Raw genomic sequence first — 17100 nt, 5'->3', positions numbered from 1 at the left:
ATGGCTGATTTGAGGGTTAATTTTTAAAAATAAGTAATAAAACACACAAAAATACTTCTAAAAACATTTCCAATCAAAAGGAGCATTTTGTTTCTACCTTTTTCACAGGTGGGTGAAAGAAGAGAGCATGTTCTAGCCCTTACAGAGGATCACCCATGATGGTCATCTAACAACTTGTTTACCTCCCTACAATTGTGCATGGATATAATAGTCTGCAACATGTATTACTTATAATATGATGTTTTAAGTTTATGAATTACAAACATATACATGAGTAATAGGTCATTTTCCCATTTTCCCTTTACTAACTAGATCTGATAATTATGACATCAGGAGCAAGTTCTAAAGCTTAACATAGGATACAAACGTAATTCACACAGACACACAAAAAACTTAAGGTTTTTTTCAACGACATCAAACTGGCCATGAAATTGAAATCAACTCATGACTATGATGACAGATTCAAAGAGTAAAGTCACATATTGTCAATTTGTCACTTTTATGTATACACTGATCATAACCTCAAAAATAACTTGATATTGTGATGTTTGTAAGCAGAGAGTTGTGACTGCAAATCAAAATGAAATAGACAAGTTAGTATAAACAGCTGCAAACACATCCTGTCAATCATTCAGTTTCCTATTTCACAGAACAATTAAGACATAGCAGGTGGTTGCTTAGAGAAGGCTCAGTAACTGACAACATCATCATACATAGATGCTTACATGACATTCACCATGAACAGAACAGGAACATCAACTTGGACACAGAAACATCCTACTCGGGGAGACAATACTGTAATCAGGTCCTGCACCATGTGGTCTTAGCGCTAAGACTGTCGTAACTCCCTGATATGCTTAACCTTTTCACAAACACCTGGGGATATCACGGATTTTCACTGATTCATTCAAAAACAATTCATCACTATTAAGCCTTTTATGCCCCAGTGGAATCTGTTTCAGCAGATACATTACTCTCTGCCATTTGTATTCAATATTAACGTACGATACTCAAACTGTGTTATCTTTGTGGATCAGGGACTTGGTTTTTTATAACCCGACACTATCCTAAATTATCTAGTTAACACATTTCACACATCAATCTTTTTCATTTTCTCTCATTTTTTCAGCAGTGGCCTCAGGCCTGGCTATCATCACAATGCCAAATGTAATAATTTAAATTTTCGGGAACTAGCACATCAAGGACAGCTTAATCAATGCTTGATTAATATCTTATCATGGTTATAAATACATATCCTATCCTCATAAAGTCATGGACCCATTTGCCAATATAACTCCTTTTTGAGTATGACTCAAATGACATGACTCTAAAGCAAGTTACACTAAAGTGGTGTATTCAACTTGTCTGGTTGCATGCCGTGAAATACAGACTTGGAACCCAGGGTGGCAGGAGGTCTTCCTTCAACCTGTCTTATACCCACGAATAATACCCAGCTTAAAGCAATAACATTACCATTAATTTATAAACTTAATAACTGTCCTCTACCTAATCCCTATAGAGAGCTCACTCTTATGAGACAAGCAATTTGAATGTAGATCCTTGCTGAGAATCGCTCAGAAGAGTGACTTTGATGAATTAGCATGATTAGTTTGAGATGGTGGCATCAATTCCAACACAAAGCAGTGATGGTGAATACGACCAGGGTATATATCATCATGGAATGGAGATGAGCCAACCACAAATTGCGCTGAAAACCTCCAAGGGTTCAACTCTGGGCCTGGCTGCCTTTGTGTGATATTTTACCCCAACTATCATCTCGGTGACACCATCATTCATTGATTTCCTGACCAAGACTTTGGATAACTGCAGGGTGATGTTGATCCATTAAACAACCACTCACTAAAGTTCACTCATTCTGTTCAAGCAGCAGTTGATTTCAACATCCCATGAATATTGTCTTATGCAGTTCAGAGGTAACTTGTTAGCTATCATCAAGACAATGACTTGTACACCAATAATATAAACACACCATAAAACACATTCATAATCAAAACAGACATTTGACAGATAATCTGAACTAGATGAGCACATGGGGCTCATGCGGTGACAATACATTCAGCTGTTCCGTGTTTAGAACACTTCTGAGACACTGTGTGCACAAAACAGGGGTTTCCGTGGTGCGCTTAGTCAGAAATGTCTGTTTCAAATGTAGCAACAGAACTCCAGATAACTAAACATACAGATGGGCTCCTATCATCTTTAACATTATGTTAAATCCACAAACATGTTCTTGTAAGTTGGAAGTCCTAAATCCAGCAATAAGATTATCATATTTGACGTAATAAGCGCCCACGGTGATATTTGATAATATATTGGCTAGTGAACAATCCCAATTAGCAACCCTTCATAGTGATCAATGTACAAAAGACTTATTTATTCGCATATAATACGCACTCGTGTGTTATATGCACCCTTAATTATGGGTAATTAAATTCTGGAAAAATATATCTGTCATATATAAACATTTCAGGCGGTCAGCATAAACCACGAAATTTATCTTTCAACTGTTTTTTTTCCACCAAAATAATATACTAATAACAGCCCCCTATTTCTAATTTTGAGAGCACCCAGTGTGCTTATTACGTCGAATACGGTAAGTCTATTATTGAGTTTGAGTTGGGATTAACACTCCCTTGAATAGGATCAACACTCCCTTGAATAGGATCAATCTTTGCGAAATACTTTTGAGTCTACTAGCCCAAACATTTATCTTGGCATTATTTTCAGTAGATTTTAGTCTTTGTAGACACACTGATGTATGGACCGTTATCAGCTGATCTCAACAGACTGAAACACGTTTCCATACTTAAAGGGAATCAGGGACAGTTTCAGTTTCTTAAATATTAAGATTAATGACTTAACTGGATTTCAATAGCGAATTCAATGGAGCCAAGAAAGTTTTTCCACAGAAACTCCAGCTTGATACAGAATGCATGGAATCTACAGATCCAAAGATTTTTTTCCCTGTTAGCTGGTTAGAAATAATTAAGACCATGTTTTATTCAGAGAATCAGATAATGATCCACCTTCAAAAGGTGAACATGAATGGTTCAACTGATGAAAGTTAGAAATGAACCAAACTACTATGAATATTTTCTGAACAAGATGACGGCAACAGTGGAACCACAGCAGAAAGTGATGCGGATGGTGACTTGTGGATGGAGAAGAGTACTGCATACACTGCACAGATATGCTTCAAGATATATGTGAAAACATGCACCGATCCATTACTGCAGCTTGTCTTTCAACTAGGAGGTGATAATGATGCCAGATGAAGAATGTGCTGAATATGTTTCAGGAAAGGTTTTTGTTCATCTGCATCTTCAAGATATATTTACTGAAAAAAATATCAAAGCATGTGCTAATGATTGTAACAAAACGATAGCTTCATACCTAAATAAAGATCCACGTAACATTCCAAAAATGTACATTTCTCGAAACAAAGAATTAGTTCTTTAATATGAAGTGAATTCTCAGATGCACTTCTCATGGTACATGTGTAACTTAGATTAACAGATATTAAATATCTTTGCAAAAACCTTGTGATGAGGTTATTAAAACATTCAAATCTGTGTAGTGCTTTCACAAGGATGATCCGTCTTAAGGGTCATAGTCTGTCACTCGATGATCTTGTTCAGGGGGCTGGACTTGCCTCATCAACAGCTTACTGCCACTGAGCTGCTCCACCAGCTTCCCAAGTGCTACATCTGTAGTGAGTGTGCTATGTAGGAATATAAGATGAAGCAGGAGAGCTGCCTTGTGGACCGGAACCATTCCACAAAGCAATCTTAGAGCTACGACCATCGTAAGTCAGGTTAAAGTATAGGAGTTACGACCATTGTAAATCTATGATAAAAGTTAGGATAGCCGTGGCATAAAAATCACTTTGTGGATGAGGAACAGGACAGAAATAAATAATTTGTGATACCCAGATGACAGCTTTCGTCAAGTTGATGAAGTGTTCAATGAGTCTTAAATACCAGTGTGGCAAATCTTGTGATGATAGTTGAGTTATTTCATGTCAATGTATGTACATATCTGTCAATCATGTCATAAATCTATTCAAACCAGCTGAACCCTGCTTTCCCAGATTCAAATATTTCCAGATCCTTTCAGGAATATTTCAGTCCTCTCCCAGAATCCTTGGATCAAGATCCTGTCAAGCATCCATTGATGAAGATCCTGTCAGAATCTTTAAATCAAAATCCTTCAAGAAACAATCAACCAATCAAGAAAGTGTCCATCAACTTCCTTTCTAGAAGCTTGAATCAAGACACAATCAAGAATCCATCCTTAGTTAAATATGGTCACTGGGGAGTAGCATTAATCCAACATTTGGTGTCTGTCTGACCTCACATGGTACAAATCAACATGGCCACCACATCCAAGCTCCAATCTCGACATGTCCTGCTCACAGATGGTGGTTCATGGCCTTGTTCTCAAGGCCATTGCCTGCAACAAACAACACAGTTTTACATTTCTGAATGTTACTCTCCTTCTGTGTTCACCATACTTCACTGGGCTGTGTTCAGCTTATACCAAAGATATGCACAGATGATTTGTCATCAAAGTTAAAGAACAAAGTCAAAACCTAACTGAAGCTACAGCGAAGATGTGTTTTGCTGCTTTTAGCGGTATCATCGATATCACAACAGAGGACATAAAATAGGCTTTAAATATTGTGGGGGTTTTCCCCATATTGGGTATTTAAAGGTTTGGTTTTACCAACATTCCACTGAATATGAATATTTATTATGATTCTATCTCAGCATATTAAAGTGGAATTAGTCTGTTACAAAAAATATGTAAAAAGGGTATATTCAAGATAATTCTTTACCTTGTAACACTGATCATGTTGATAATGTATTAAAGTCTACTGGAAACAGATTTAATATTTTTTAAACACTTGGAAACAATGTTTCAATTCTTTCATTTTTAAGGTAATGTCCAACATTTCTCAAATCGTATATTGTCAGAATAGAGAATTATTCAGTCAATCATCATATAAGCTGAATTAGCTAGTAGCAAAATATGTTCTTCCATGTGTATTATTTGTTATTTGTATTATGGTTTCTGTCAACAACAGGCCTGGAAAAACATTGTAGACATTGTCTTAGAATTTGTTTGATTAAATGCATTCATGAATAGGTTGTCAACTCCAATACTAACGATGATCAGAGGAGCAGAGAGTGAGTATCGTTTTACGCCACTTTAGCAATATTCCAGCAATATCATGGCTGAGACATTGTAACTAGCACCATGTGTGAATCTGAGACATTGTTTTGTGTGGTATGGGAAATCTGAGTTTGCATACAGATCAAATGAATTTGTAATAACATTAATCAAACTTAAATATGACTTGAGCATGTCAATCTTTATGGAGTTTAGATCTCTTCTGATATATCTAAAATCTCCAGTCATTGAAACTGTATTGTTTTGAATTGGCAAACATTTGTGGGTGTCAATGGTGTCTTAGTCTTGTCAGATCCTAATATCACTGTCTACTGAACGCCACTTTTAACAGTTTTCCAGTTATATCACAGCGTGTCAGCATAATGTGAGAGGAAAGCCCAAGTGATGCAGGTCTCAGACGTTTACCACTTCAGTGAAACCCACAAACACAGGTATGGTGCTGACAAACCTAGAAACATAATCAGGGCGAACCTGGATTCGAAACCACAATCATAGGTTTCTGGCGTGCCCAAGGGACGCAACTCTGTACAGTGAATCGCAGCGTATTTGCTGACTGGGCCACCCGTGCCCCCAGTGCCTGTGTGAAGATGACATCTACACACTGAGTGTACAACCATCATGACTAGTGGGAAGAGAACGACAGAGAAGGATACTGGAGGGATAATTTCATTAACATTTGATCTTTTACTCTGATACAATACCTTGTGCAAACTTTGACAGCCCAATCTAAAAGAAGTGTGTGTTAGTTTTTGAGCCGATCACATGCCAGCTGTTTTTAAAATAATTCAGCTTCATTTATTTATCAAACAAATTCAGACAGTTTAATCTCAACAAAAGAAAACCAACACAGAACACAAATACTTCTCACAAAACTCTGTTCTGGTTCCAGATGGCTGGCGCTCCGAATCGACAGTCTGCATAGGATATCCTCAACATAATCATGATAATACTTGAGCCTTATTTCCATTCAGAACTGCCCCATTATGTTACTTTTAGAGACACAGCAATCAGATATGCTATGCTAAAAGGTCCCCAGCACTCTACTGCTTGTAGGTAGAGACAACTAAGAGCATCGGGTGGTCCAATTTGGTTCATCGAATGTCATCCTACCTCAACTGTGAGACGTTGCTCATTATATCGACACTTGTTTGTCAGCCCAGATTATTTACATGCTACTGTGCTTCAGCTAGAATATTGCTGACTGCTGCATTAGATAACAATCAAACATTTTGGTGAAACCTACAAGCAAGCATGGACAATGGGGCTGGCCAACTATACTAACTCTGGCAGCAGTTACAAGCCTTTGAGCCAACACTGTGCAAAGGGCCTGGTCACAGTAAGCTTGATCTGCCCATCTAAGCAGCCATTGTGAGCAGCCTTTGTGAGCACCCAATACCCACCTCAGTCCCCTCCTAGTCTGACAGGCATTAACCTCTTGCCGAGTTGTAAGTTTTGGGTCAAAACACTGATGAACATTAAGCCTCTTATAGAAGGGGATTTTAGTGTTAGACTTAAAAGACTGACACCCTGAACATTTGATAATATACTTCTTACCAGAAAAGAAATGTCAGTTATATGTGATATGCATTCTACTATTTTTACAAGTCCATCACCCGCAAATACATACGGCCGCCACATATATCACCCTGATCATACAAGCAGCAGCAAGTCACACAGACCAACATTACAACACTCATGCAGTGAACAGTGTTCAAAATTAAGCATAACATTCAAGGAGTCTCTTCCAAGACACTAATATTCAAAAAATATAGATTCAGGGGTCTTTATACACATGTTATAGATTCAAATACTCTAGCATCAAACCTTAAGGACACCAGAGCCCACTCAATTTCTCACATCGAGTTAAAAAAACAAACAGTTGTTGTATGATACAAATGCTACATCACAAAGGTTTTTTTCAGGTTTATGATTTAAAATAAATTGCCACCATTCCAACATGTAATTAACATATATTATTAAAACTGTTGACAGATTCTATCCCATCTCCAGCTCATTTTAGCTCATTTAATCCCATTTCAATCATGCACAATACAACTGAGGATTGAGTTAAATATCCACCCATGCACATTCTATGAAGACAAGGCTACAGCACAGCCATGACACATCAACGTTTCAAAGACATCAAAAGCATCTGGACCATGATTCCCTTCAGCAAAGAGATCTGAAATACTGGTGTAGGCTGCCTGTCTATTTTGTTCAAAAAGGGATCTACCGAAGACAGAATTTACACATTTTGGCCTTAAACTAGAAATGAAGACATCAAATATTTTGGTTCATGTGATTTTCATAAGGAAGGGTTAGGTTGTCATGAACAAGCATGGCCCATCCTATCACAGGTTGTTCAAAGCTCTTGAAACGGGTCAAATACTCATGGATGTTTCTTGACAATGGATACGCAAAACTGAAGTGCATTTTAACAAAAAGCATGCATGCCCTGGTGTCCTAGGGATGCTGCATGGTGTGGTGATGATGAAATCTGAATGTTGGAGGTGATCCAAACCTAACCTTCATGAATAAACAAGGAAACAGGAAAAAACAAGCAGCACTACATCTAACACTGTGGTCCAGAAGCAGGTCCTGAACATGGAACACAATCAGGATTCCAGTGACAACAAGTCCAAACATGTCAACCAGGAAACTTTCAAGGACAGACAATGATCTTGAACAGGCATACAAGAGTTATCTCCCTTACAGTGTTTTGAGATAGATGGTTCTAATCGTAACAGCTGTTAGTGACAAAACATTACTCTCTGGTGATTAATTGTTTCAAGAAGGATGAAAGATAAATGGGATGAGAGGATGGTGACTGTAGTCAAAGATTCATACTTATGTCAATGGCTTAGAATGACTCTCTACCCAGAATAACTTGAAAAATGATGTTTAGGTCACATTTAGTGTCATTTACCCAATAATAAACATATATTTGTAAAATCTCCAAACAGAAAAGAAAAGAAAGATACTTCAGAATGTTCAAGTTTGTATTTTTCTCTTCAAAAAGGTCATCTGAGTATGCTGCCATGTGATCACTCATTCTAATTCTTGCAGTTTAACCCCTAAAATGCACATTGTTTTTGTGGTAAACATGCTAAATTTTGCAATCAGTTGAACAAAAAAGGGGTAGTGCTTCTCAGATTATTTTTTTTATCCACTTTCATTATATTAGGGTACGCAATCTCCATAATGCATAACCTCAAAGAAAATAGATCCATGTCTGGTCAGGAAAAAGCAACGGTTGACAAGTCTGTACAACATTCCACATTCACTGACAACAGAGACTACTGATCAACAGCAGGAGAGACAGAGAGACAGATGGAGAGAGACGGAGAGTGGAGGGAGAGAAAGACATACAGTGTCCAGTGGCCACAGTGACTGGCCAGTTCAGTCATCAGTATAGCTGACTAGATGCAGTTGCGAGCTAGCCGTTTGGAAGTTCCCTGAAACAGCCCATGAGATGAGTGAGTGAGTGAGTGAGTTGCGTTTACTGCCACTTTGAACAGTATTTCAGTTATATCACGGCTCAATGTGGGAGGAAAGCCTGATATGATACAGATCTCAGACCTTACCACTTTGGTGAAACCCACAGGCACGGGTAGGAATATAATCAGTGTGAACCGGGATTCGAACCCACGATCATATGTTCTGGTACTCCTATTGCATCACCTTAGACGTGTGGGGCCCCCCGTGCGCCCACCCATGAGATGGTGTGTGAGAGCTATACACTCAATCATGAGGCCACAGTGGTTGTGTTCAAACACAAAATACAAATTTCAGTAAGATTTAGTTTCTAGAACTTTCTACTGGGATAAACATAAAGCTGCATGATGACGCACACAAAGACTAAGGCTATTTTAAATCCATTTCAATCCTTCTATGCCATGTATGACACCAATAGCCAACACAAGAGAACATTGGTACAATAGTATCGTATCGCATGCATTGAGTTATTTAAAAAATTGCAAAAGTGCACTTAAAAACGTTAAAAGGAAATATTGTTAATAATATTGTCATTTACTAATAATGAACATATCAGAGTTCAACCACATATCTGTATCTTATAATTCCTAACAATTGCATGAAATATATTTTTCCCAGTTGAGGAACCAAAAAAGTCCTCTACAAATAAAATGACCCAAGGTGACATGCATCTGAAAAACTAGTTTTCATTTTATTCAGATCTTATGTAATCTATTGAACCTGTAAAGTTGTGTATTCATTACTCTGCAAACAAGTTGATGTGACAAATATTTCACATCACACTGCACAGTGATACCTTGGACTGGAAATTTCGTAGTGAGTGAGTTTTGGCTTTACGCCGCTTTTAGCAATATTCCAGCAATATCACGGCGGGGGACACCAGAAATGGGCTTCACACATTGTACCCATGTCAGGAATCGAACCCGGGTCTTCGGCGTGTCGAGCGAACGCTTTAACCACTAGGCTACACAACCCCCACCCCCCCCCCCCCACCCCCATGTGTGATTGTGTGTGTGTATGTGAGTATATATCTGTATGCCAACTAAAGGTGAGCGTAATTATCGGTATTATCGGCATATCGGTAAATTTAAGTTCATTCTTTCCTCGATATGTATCACAATATCATTTTCTCAGGCTCGATATATCAGGTGATTTCAGATAGTGATTTTTATCATGTGTTTAATGTTATACATTTGCCCAAAACCTTCGCTGCCCCGGAATATTGCATCCGGTGCCCTGAGATGGCTGCGTATTAGTTAACATTATGTTGTACCAGCATCTTGTTTGTTCCATTTCTGAATTATACAATATATCATGATACGTATTGCAATATGGCCTTGTGCATCGCAAAGTATTGTGAAACACTCTAAACCTCTAATACCCATCCCTAGTGCCAACATGTGTTATATGTGTGTACCCATGTGTGTCTGTGATTTTGTGCATGAATGTGTCTATGTTTCTATGTGTCTATGTGTCTATAGGTACAGGAATAGGAATATGTACGAGCCCACTAGCCCAGACCAGTTTTGTTAATGTTAAAGAGCTGGTAGAATTTCAAACATTTTTTGGGTGTTGCCATATGTTATCACTATTCATGCCAGTAGACGTTCTTAGTTATTTCCCTCTCTGAGGTACATCTGCTTGTACAGGTCATCTTAACAACCCACGTTTTGTACCTGTATCTCAAGCTATATCATTGTTTGTTTGTTGATAAACGCTGCACTAAACACATTCCAGCCAAAAATTGTCTACCTGTAAACCTGGTAATTATTCATAATAAAATCTTCACAAGACAAACCAATGACTCAAATCGTGAGCAACAATCCACTAAGCCATGCAGTTTGAATGCTAAGGTCATAACATGGTTACCGTGTACCCTCACTATCGACCTCTATCCCTATGCTTGACCATATAAGATGTAACGATATGGTTGGGAGGCAATACTATTCAAATCCTATACCATGGCCGCAACACATTTTGTATCCCGATACAGTTCATTTATCATAATAAGTTGATATTCTTTCTTATTGCAGGTGAATCACAACCCTGAATCATTTGTTTCAAAGTTTCAGAGATCAATGATGGGATTATTGTAGGACAGAAACATATACCGGTAGGCAAGAGTGAGTGAGTATGGTTTTACGCCGCTTTTAGCAATATTCCAGCAATATCACGGCGGGGGACACCAGAAATGGGCTTCACACATTGTACCCATTTTGGGAATCGAACCTGGGTCTTGGGCGTGACGAGTGAACGCTTTAACCACTATGCTACCCGACCGCCCCCCCGGTAGGCAAGAGGGCACTGTGAATGTCATGCTCTATATAGCCAACTGGGAAATACAAATGAAGCTGCATATGCTGGTTTTTGAACAGTTTGTTACTATTCATGTTTTTTACAGCAAAATGGCCTGTAAAGTAATGTATCGTATGTATCGCAATACAGGCTGTAATGTTGTGTATCGGGGGCTTGTATCAGGATGCAATACTGTATCACTGTATCAATACACCACGATGGATCATGGTGATCATGACAGAACAAGATCATGCCTTCAGTGTTTAGTGGGTAGTGGCAAAGCAATAATGAACAAAGCAAGCAGCTTCAGACTCCACAGAAATTGCTGAGGCAAAGAGAACAGGCTGTTTCAGCGATCACATTGAACATTCCAGATGTGTCAGGTAATCCGAACAGAAAGATGTTGATCATGTCAATAATAATTGAGAAAAGTAGTGATGAAAGTTTCCTGCATTTCTTGCAATGGTATTCCATTACATCTGATAAATGTTTGCAATGCCAGACAACATCAGAACAAAGCGACTTGCATGTTTACTGTTGCTATTGCAATACCTGGAAAAGTATATTGTTGCCCTGGCAACAATTTTTAGCAATGGGTAGAGGACATGATAATTGTGTCGTTTTGTTATCTTAATATCCAGAAATTACTTAAAGATTATTCATGCTGCTGTGATGTTTGTGTTGCCATGGAAACTGACCTGTGGGATTCATTTCTTCCTCCCCTTCCTCCATCCATCTCTGCCTCTGTCCAAGCAGGTTGTCGCAATCCAGATCCACGGTGCGGGTAGGATACGTGACCCCGTCCCCCATGCTAAAATGTACAATTCCTTGTCAAGCACTGTTGTAAATGTCTTTTGCATCACACAAACATTTCATTCATTTATCTTAGAAACAGACACCAATTGAACTAAATTTCTCATACATAATCTAAAATTTCTTTAATCAGTTGAGTGTATTTGACAGGAATCTTTGAGAAATTTTGTTTGGGTGCTGTAAGGCATGCATTTCAATGAGAAGAGTTGTGTCCCTTAGTCAGGCAAGGATCTGCTGATGATGGGTTCAGATATCAGATTTGCCCTGATCATAATCCTTTGTCTGTCAACACCATACCATGTTTGCTGGTTGCACCAAAGTGGCAAGCTACTTCACGCTTCACTTTTAACTCTTACCCCATGTTCACTGACACTCAATCACTGTAATTTGGGGAATTTACACCCTGGTCTTCATGAATGTGTTTTACAACTCAATTGTCCCTAATGTCCTGATGAAAACGGTGTCTGGTAGCTGCCATATGTGGATCGATGCTCATGATGTCAATCACTGGATTGTCTGGTCCAGACTCAATTATTTACAGACCGCCATCAAATAGCTGATAGTGCCGTAAACAACAAACAAACAAAGGAACGTCTTTCAGACACTGTTTGAAAAGCACTGAAGCACATGTAGTCCATGTGGTGTCTCCTGATGCAGGTGACTTTGTTCAAACATGCCCCTGTTCACGCTGCAGTGAGTGGGTACCCGGTAGGATGAGATGTTATTTAATTGTTAACCTTTTATCACCTCACAGGCAGCTTGGGTTGTATACTCCCCATGGAGCTGAGAACCAATATCGAGTGCACACTGATCCATTGACCGCGGTGATAATAATGTAAAAACCATGATCATTCACTTTGTGAATGAAATTGGTGTACCATAAACAGACTCATTATTGTTATTACAAAAAGCATTTCAGTTATACAACAGCTAGCCAGCTTCATCAACAAGTGGACAGAAAGCCAAAGTGATTTACTACGATGGGGCAACACTCAAAGCATGATGCTGACAAAACAAGGAAGACATATTGGTGGGATATGGGACTTGATCCTTGATCAACAGGTCTTGGCTGGGACCCAATTCTTACCATGTTCCTGGAGCAAGGTTAAGAACATATTAGCAAACTTTTGTAAAACAAGTGGCCACTGTCACTAAATACACCCTGTGCACTGTTATACCTGAGTAACCAGGTGGCATCTACAAGTTAGTACAACAACAAGCCCATTACACACTGACTACCATGCATTTCAAATGACAAAAATGTCACCGACATTCTCTTGACACGGACATTTAGAAAACATGCTTTCTTAGGCAATACTAACAATAGTATTTTCAGGTCATGTTCAATGTTTGATGAAATTATAAGGAAAACATTGTTTTAAAACACTTACAAAATATATTTGACAAAATTGTTAGGTGAAAATCAAACATGAATGCATCATGTCTCACCGATGCTCAGTGAAATCAACTCATGAGCATTTTGTCACGAATCAAACATGAGACACATAATCAGATTTTGAAGAGCTATTGTTCAAAACAGCCAAGTATTATTTGGTACGCATTTTTTGTCTCTAAAAAATAATCACACTTTTTACCAACAACACTAACAATTCCAAAGCAATAATGGTTTCAGTAACACAATGACAACTATAAGCTATGAAAAAGACATATTCAAGTTTTTCTCAGAGAAACATACACACAACATTAATTAACCATCAACCAAACCACAAGTCCATTAAATACTGCAACAGTTTCTTCATTATCTGATTGTGTATCCCTAAAAACAAGCATTGTTTGCTAAATGAAGTGTCATCTGAAATAAACATGGCAGAATATATAAAGCTTGTCAAACATCAATAGACAATAAAGAGGAAAAATAAACCAAAAAACAACAAAAAACTAACTTAGTAATGAGGTGTCCTTCATACATAGCCTACAATTTATTTCTTTTTTATTCAGCACTGATAAGTAGTTCTTTGGTTAACAGCACAAAGACAACAGTGAGAGTATGGCCAGCAAGTACACAGTGAAAGAAAAGCAGTTATATAGCGCTGGGGGACATGGCACTGGTGAAGCAAATAAGTCTAACAACATAGGGTTATAATATCAAGAAGTGGTCACATCACTTGGCTGCTCTGAGTAATGGCAACACATTCAACAGGACAATCTCATAAAGCATACGTTTTCGGTTGTATCAGCACCATTCCCTGACAAATAATCCTTTCATAGTAGAAACTTTTCAAAACTTAAGATTGACAACATTTTTGTATAAATCCAAACATTAATTAAAGGATTAATATTGAGGTCATATCTGATAAAGAAAATAATGAACTGAAGAAAGGTCACAAATCTATTGGATAGATTAGCTTCAGAATTCCAGGAAAAATAGTTTTTCCAGCATGCTCATCAAAATTGTGACAAACTTGTGGATTTTAATTTTACTGGTGAAAAAAAGTATGCAAAGTAGTATCAAAAAATTATTTCCTGAATTTCTACAATTAGATTGTGGTATCCGAGACTATTTTTCTAAAAGTCTGTTCGTTGAATATCATCAAACATCTGTTTCAAACGTTTAACTGTCAACAAAATAAACCACAAATTAAGATCAGTTGCTGGCTTATTTTTTTTAAAAACTTCAAAACAACCATATTCTTTGCCATGCTGAACGTAAAAAATGTGTAATTGTTTATCTGTATACCTTTACTGTTGTCTAATGAGCATTTCTTTAATTTGTACAATTAAGACGCGTTCACAATATCACTATCATTGTATTCAAAAAGATTACAAATTGTTAGGCTGTGAGTGGTGGGTATCAATGCACACAAAAACAGAACGTATGGATTGATTCCATTTTCATAAGATCAACATAATAGTAAATTACCAATATGAATATTGTGTTATGTATAACTGAAAAATAAATTCCAGTTTTACGAAAAAGATGTATGGAGAATCGTGTCTGTTATGTCTGTTGATATTAGTTGAGGGTGGGGGGTTTGTCAGCTTTCCAAATTTATATATACAATGTTTATTTTCAAACATTACCTTTTGAAACTGAATGTGGTATGCATTTTCAAGTTGAAATCTCTCACAGGCTTAAGTGTGTAAAGGCAAAGACAAATGGAACTCAGTTTAACGTTAATGGAAGAAGGCCCAGCTCTGTGATCAGGCCATTAACAAGCAAACCAATCATTTATACATATGCTTGTGTCTTATCCATCAAAATGCATACAGGGTAAAGTTGGCTGTGTTTGTGTGGGAGTGTCTTGAGGTGCACTGTTTCAATGCATTAAGAGGGAAGTTCTGTGTGCAATGACCCTGTGAGGTATCATTATACACCTACCCTGTGAGCTGGCTTTATACACCTACCCTGTGAGCTAGCTTTATACATCTACCCTGTGAGCTAGCTTTATACAACTACCCTGTGAGCTAGCATTATACATCTACCCAGTGAGCTAGCATTATACATCTACCCTGTGAACTAGCTTTATTAAAGCATTATACATCTACCCTGTGAGCTAGCGTTATACATCTACCCTGTGAGTTAGCATTATACATCTACCCTGTGAGCTAGCATTATACATCTACCCTGTGAGCTGGCTTTATACATCTACCCTGTGAGCTAGCTTTATTAACATTCCCTGTGAGCTAGCATTATACATCTACCGCTAGCATTATACATCTACCCTGTGAGCTAGCTTTTTTAACATTCCCTGTGAGCTAGCATTATACATCTACCCTGTGAGCTAGCTTTATACATCTACCCTGTGAGCTAGCATTATACATCTACCCTGTGAGCTAGCATTATACATCTACCCAGTGAGCTAGCATTATACATCTACCATTATACATCTACCCTGTGAGCTAGCTTTATACATCTACCCTGTGCGCTAGCATTACACATCTACCCAGTGAGCTAGCTTTATACATCTACCCAGTGAGCTAGCATTATACATCTACCATTATACATCTACCCTGTGAGCTAGCATTATACATCTACCCAGTGAGCTAGCATTATACATCTACCATTATACATCTACCCTGTGAGCTAGCTTTATACATCTACCCTGTGAGCTAGCATTATTAACATTCCCTGTGAGCTAGTTTTATTAACATTCCCTGTGAGCTAGCTTTATTAACATTCCCTGTGAGCTAGCATTATACATCTACCCTGTGAGCTAGCATTATACATCTACCCAGTGAGCTAGCATTATACATCTACCCTGTGAGCTAGCATTATACATCTACCCTGTGAGCTAGCATTATACATCTGCTAGCATTATACATCTACCCTGTGAGCTAGCATTATACATCTACCCTGTGAGCTGGCTTTATACATCTACCCTGTGAGCTAGCATTATACACCTAGCTAGCATTACACACCTACCCTGTGAGCTAGCATTATTCAACTTCCTTGTGAGCTAGCATTGTAAGCTAGCATTATACATCTACCCTTTGAGCTAGCATTATACATCTACCTAGTGAGTTAGCATTATACATCAACCCTGTGAGCTAGCATTATACATCTACCCTGTGAGCTAGCATTATACATCTACCCTGTGAGCTAGCATTATACATCTACCCTGTGAGCTAGCGCTAGCATTATACATCTACCCTGTGAGCTGGCTTTATACATCTACCCTGTGAGCTAGCATTATACACCTACCCTGTGAGCTAGCATTATTCAACTTCCTTGTGAGCTAGCATTATACATCTACCCATTGAGCTAGCATTATACATCTACCCTGTGAGCTAGCATTATACATCTACCTAGTGAGTTAGCATTATACATCTACCCTGTGAGCTAGCATTATACATCTACCCTGTGCGCTAGCATTACACATCTACCCAGTGAGCTAGCTTTATACATCTACCCTGTGAGCTAGCATTATACATATACCCTGTGAGCTAGCATAATAAACCTACCCTGTGAGCTAGCATTATACATCCACCCTGTGAGCTAGCTTTATACATCTACCCTGTGAGCTAGCATTATACATCTACCCTGTGAGCTAGCATTATACATCTACCCTGTGAGCTAGCTTTATACAACTTCCTTGTGAGCTGGCCTTATACATCTACCCTGTGAGCTAGCATTATACAACTTCCTTGTGAGCTAGCATTATACATCTACCCTGTGAGCTAGCGTTATACATATACCCTGTGAGCTAGCATTATACATCTACCCTGTGAGTTAGCATTATATATCTACCCTGTGAGTTAGCATTATACAACTTCATTGTGAGCTGGCTTCATGCTGACACTGCAGCGATTACATGTCTACTT

General features: G+C 38.3%; 1 protein-coding gene and 1 long non-coding RNA gene across 4 annotated transcripts in view; both read right to left on the bottom strand.

The window, feature by feature from the left end:
• Positions 1 to 2500: 2500 nt before the first annotated feature.
• Positions 2501 to 17100, bottom strand: part of LOC124137494 (palmitoyltransferase ZDHHC2-like) — a 34841-nt gene continuing 20241 nt past the window's right edge. For all 3 annotated transcript variants that reach the window (XM_046503824.2, XM_046503825.2, XM_046503826.2), the window contains 2 exons: positions 11703 to 11815; positions 2501 to 4473 (listed from right to left, as the gene is read on the bottom strand). In XM_046503824.2, the coding sequence (XP_046359780.1) occupies positions 4461 to 4473; positions 11703 to 11815 (126 nt within the window). In that variant the 3' untranslated portion in view covers positions 2501 to 4460. The remainder of the gene's footprint in view (positions 4474 to 11702; positions 11816 to 17100) is intronic.
• On the bottom strand, positions 11822 to 17096 carry LOC125376077. The gene is made up of 3 exons (XR_007218984.1): positions 16737 to 17096; positions 15775 to 16084; positions 11822 to 15682 (listed from the first exon to the last, which is right to left on the bottom strand). It is a non-coding gene; the product is annotated as an uncharacterized LOC125376077 (long non-coding RNA).

This window comes from Haliotis rufescens, unplaced genomic scaffold, assembly GCF_023055435.1.
Source record: "Haliotis rufescens isolate VD_foot unplaced genomic scaffold, xgHalRufe1.0.p SCAF_7, whole genome shotgun sequence".
In the NCBI taxonomy this organism is placed as follows: domain Eukaryota; kingdom Metazoa; phylum Mollusca; class Gastropoda; order Lepetellida; family Haliotidae; genus Haliotis; species Haliotis rufescens.
This window is presented reverse-complemented; position numbering and strand designations above follow the sequence as displayed.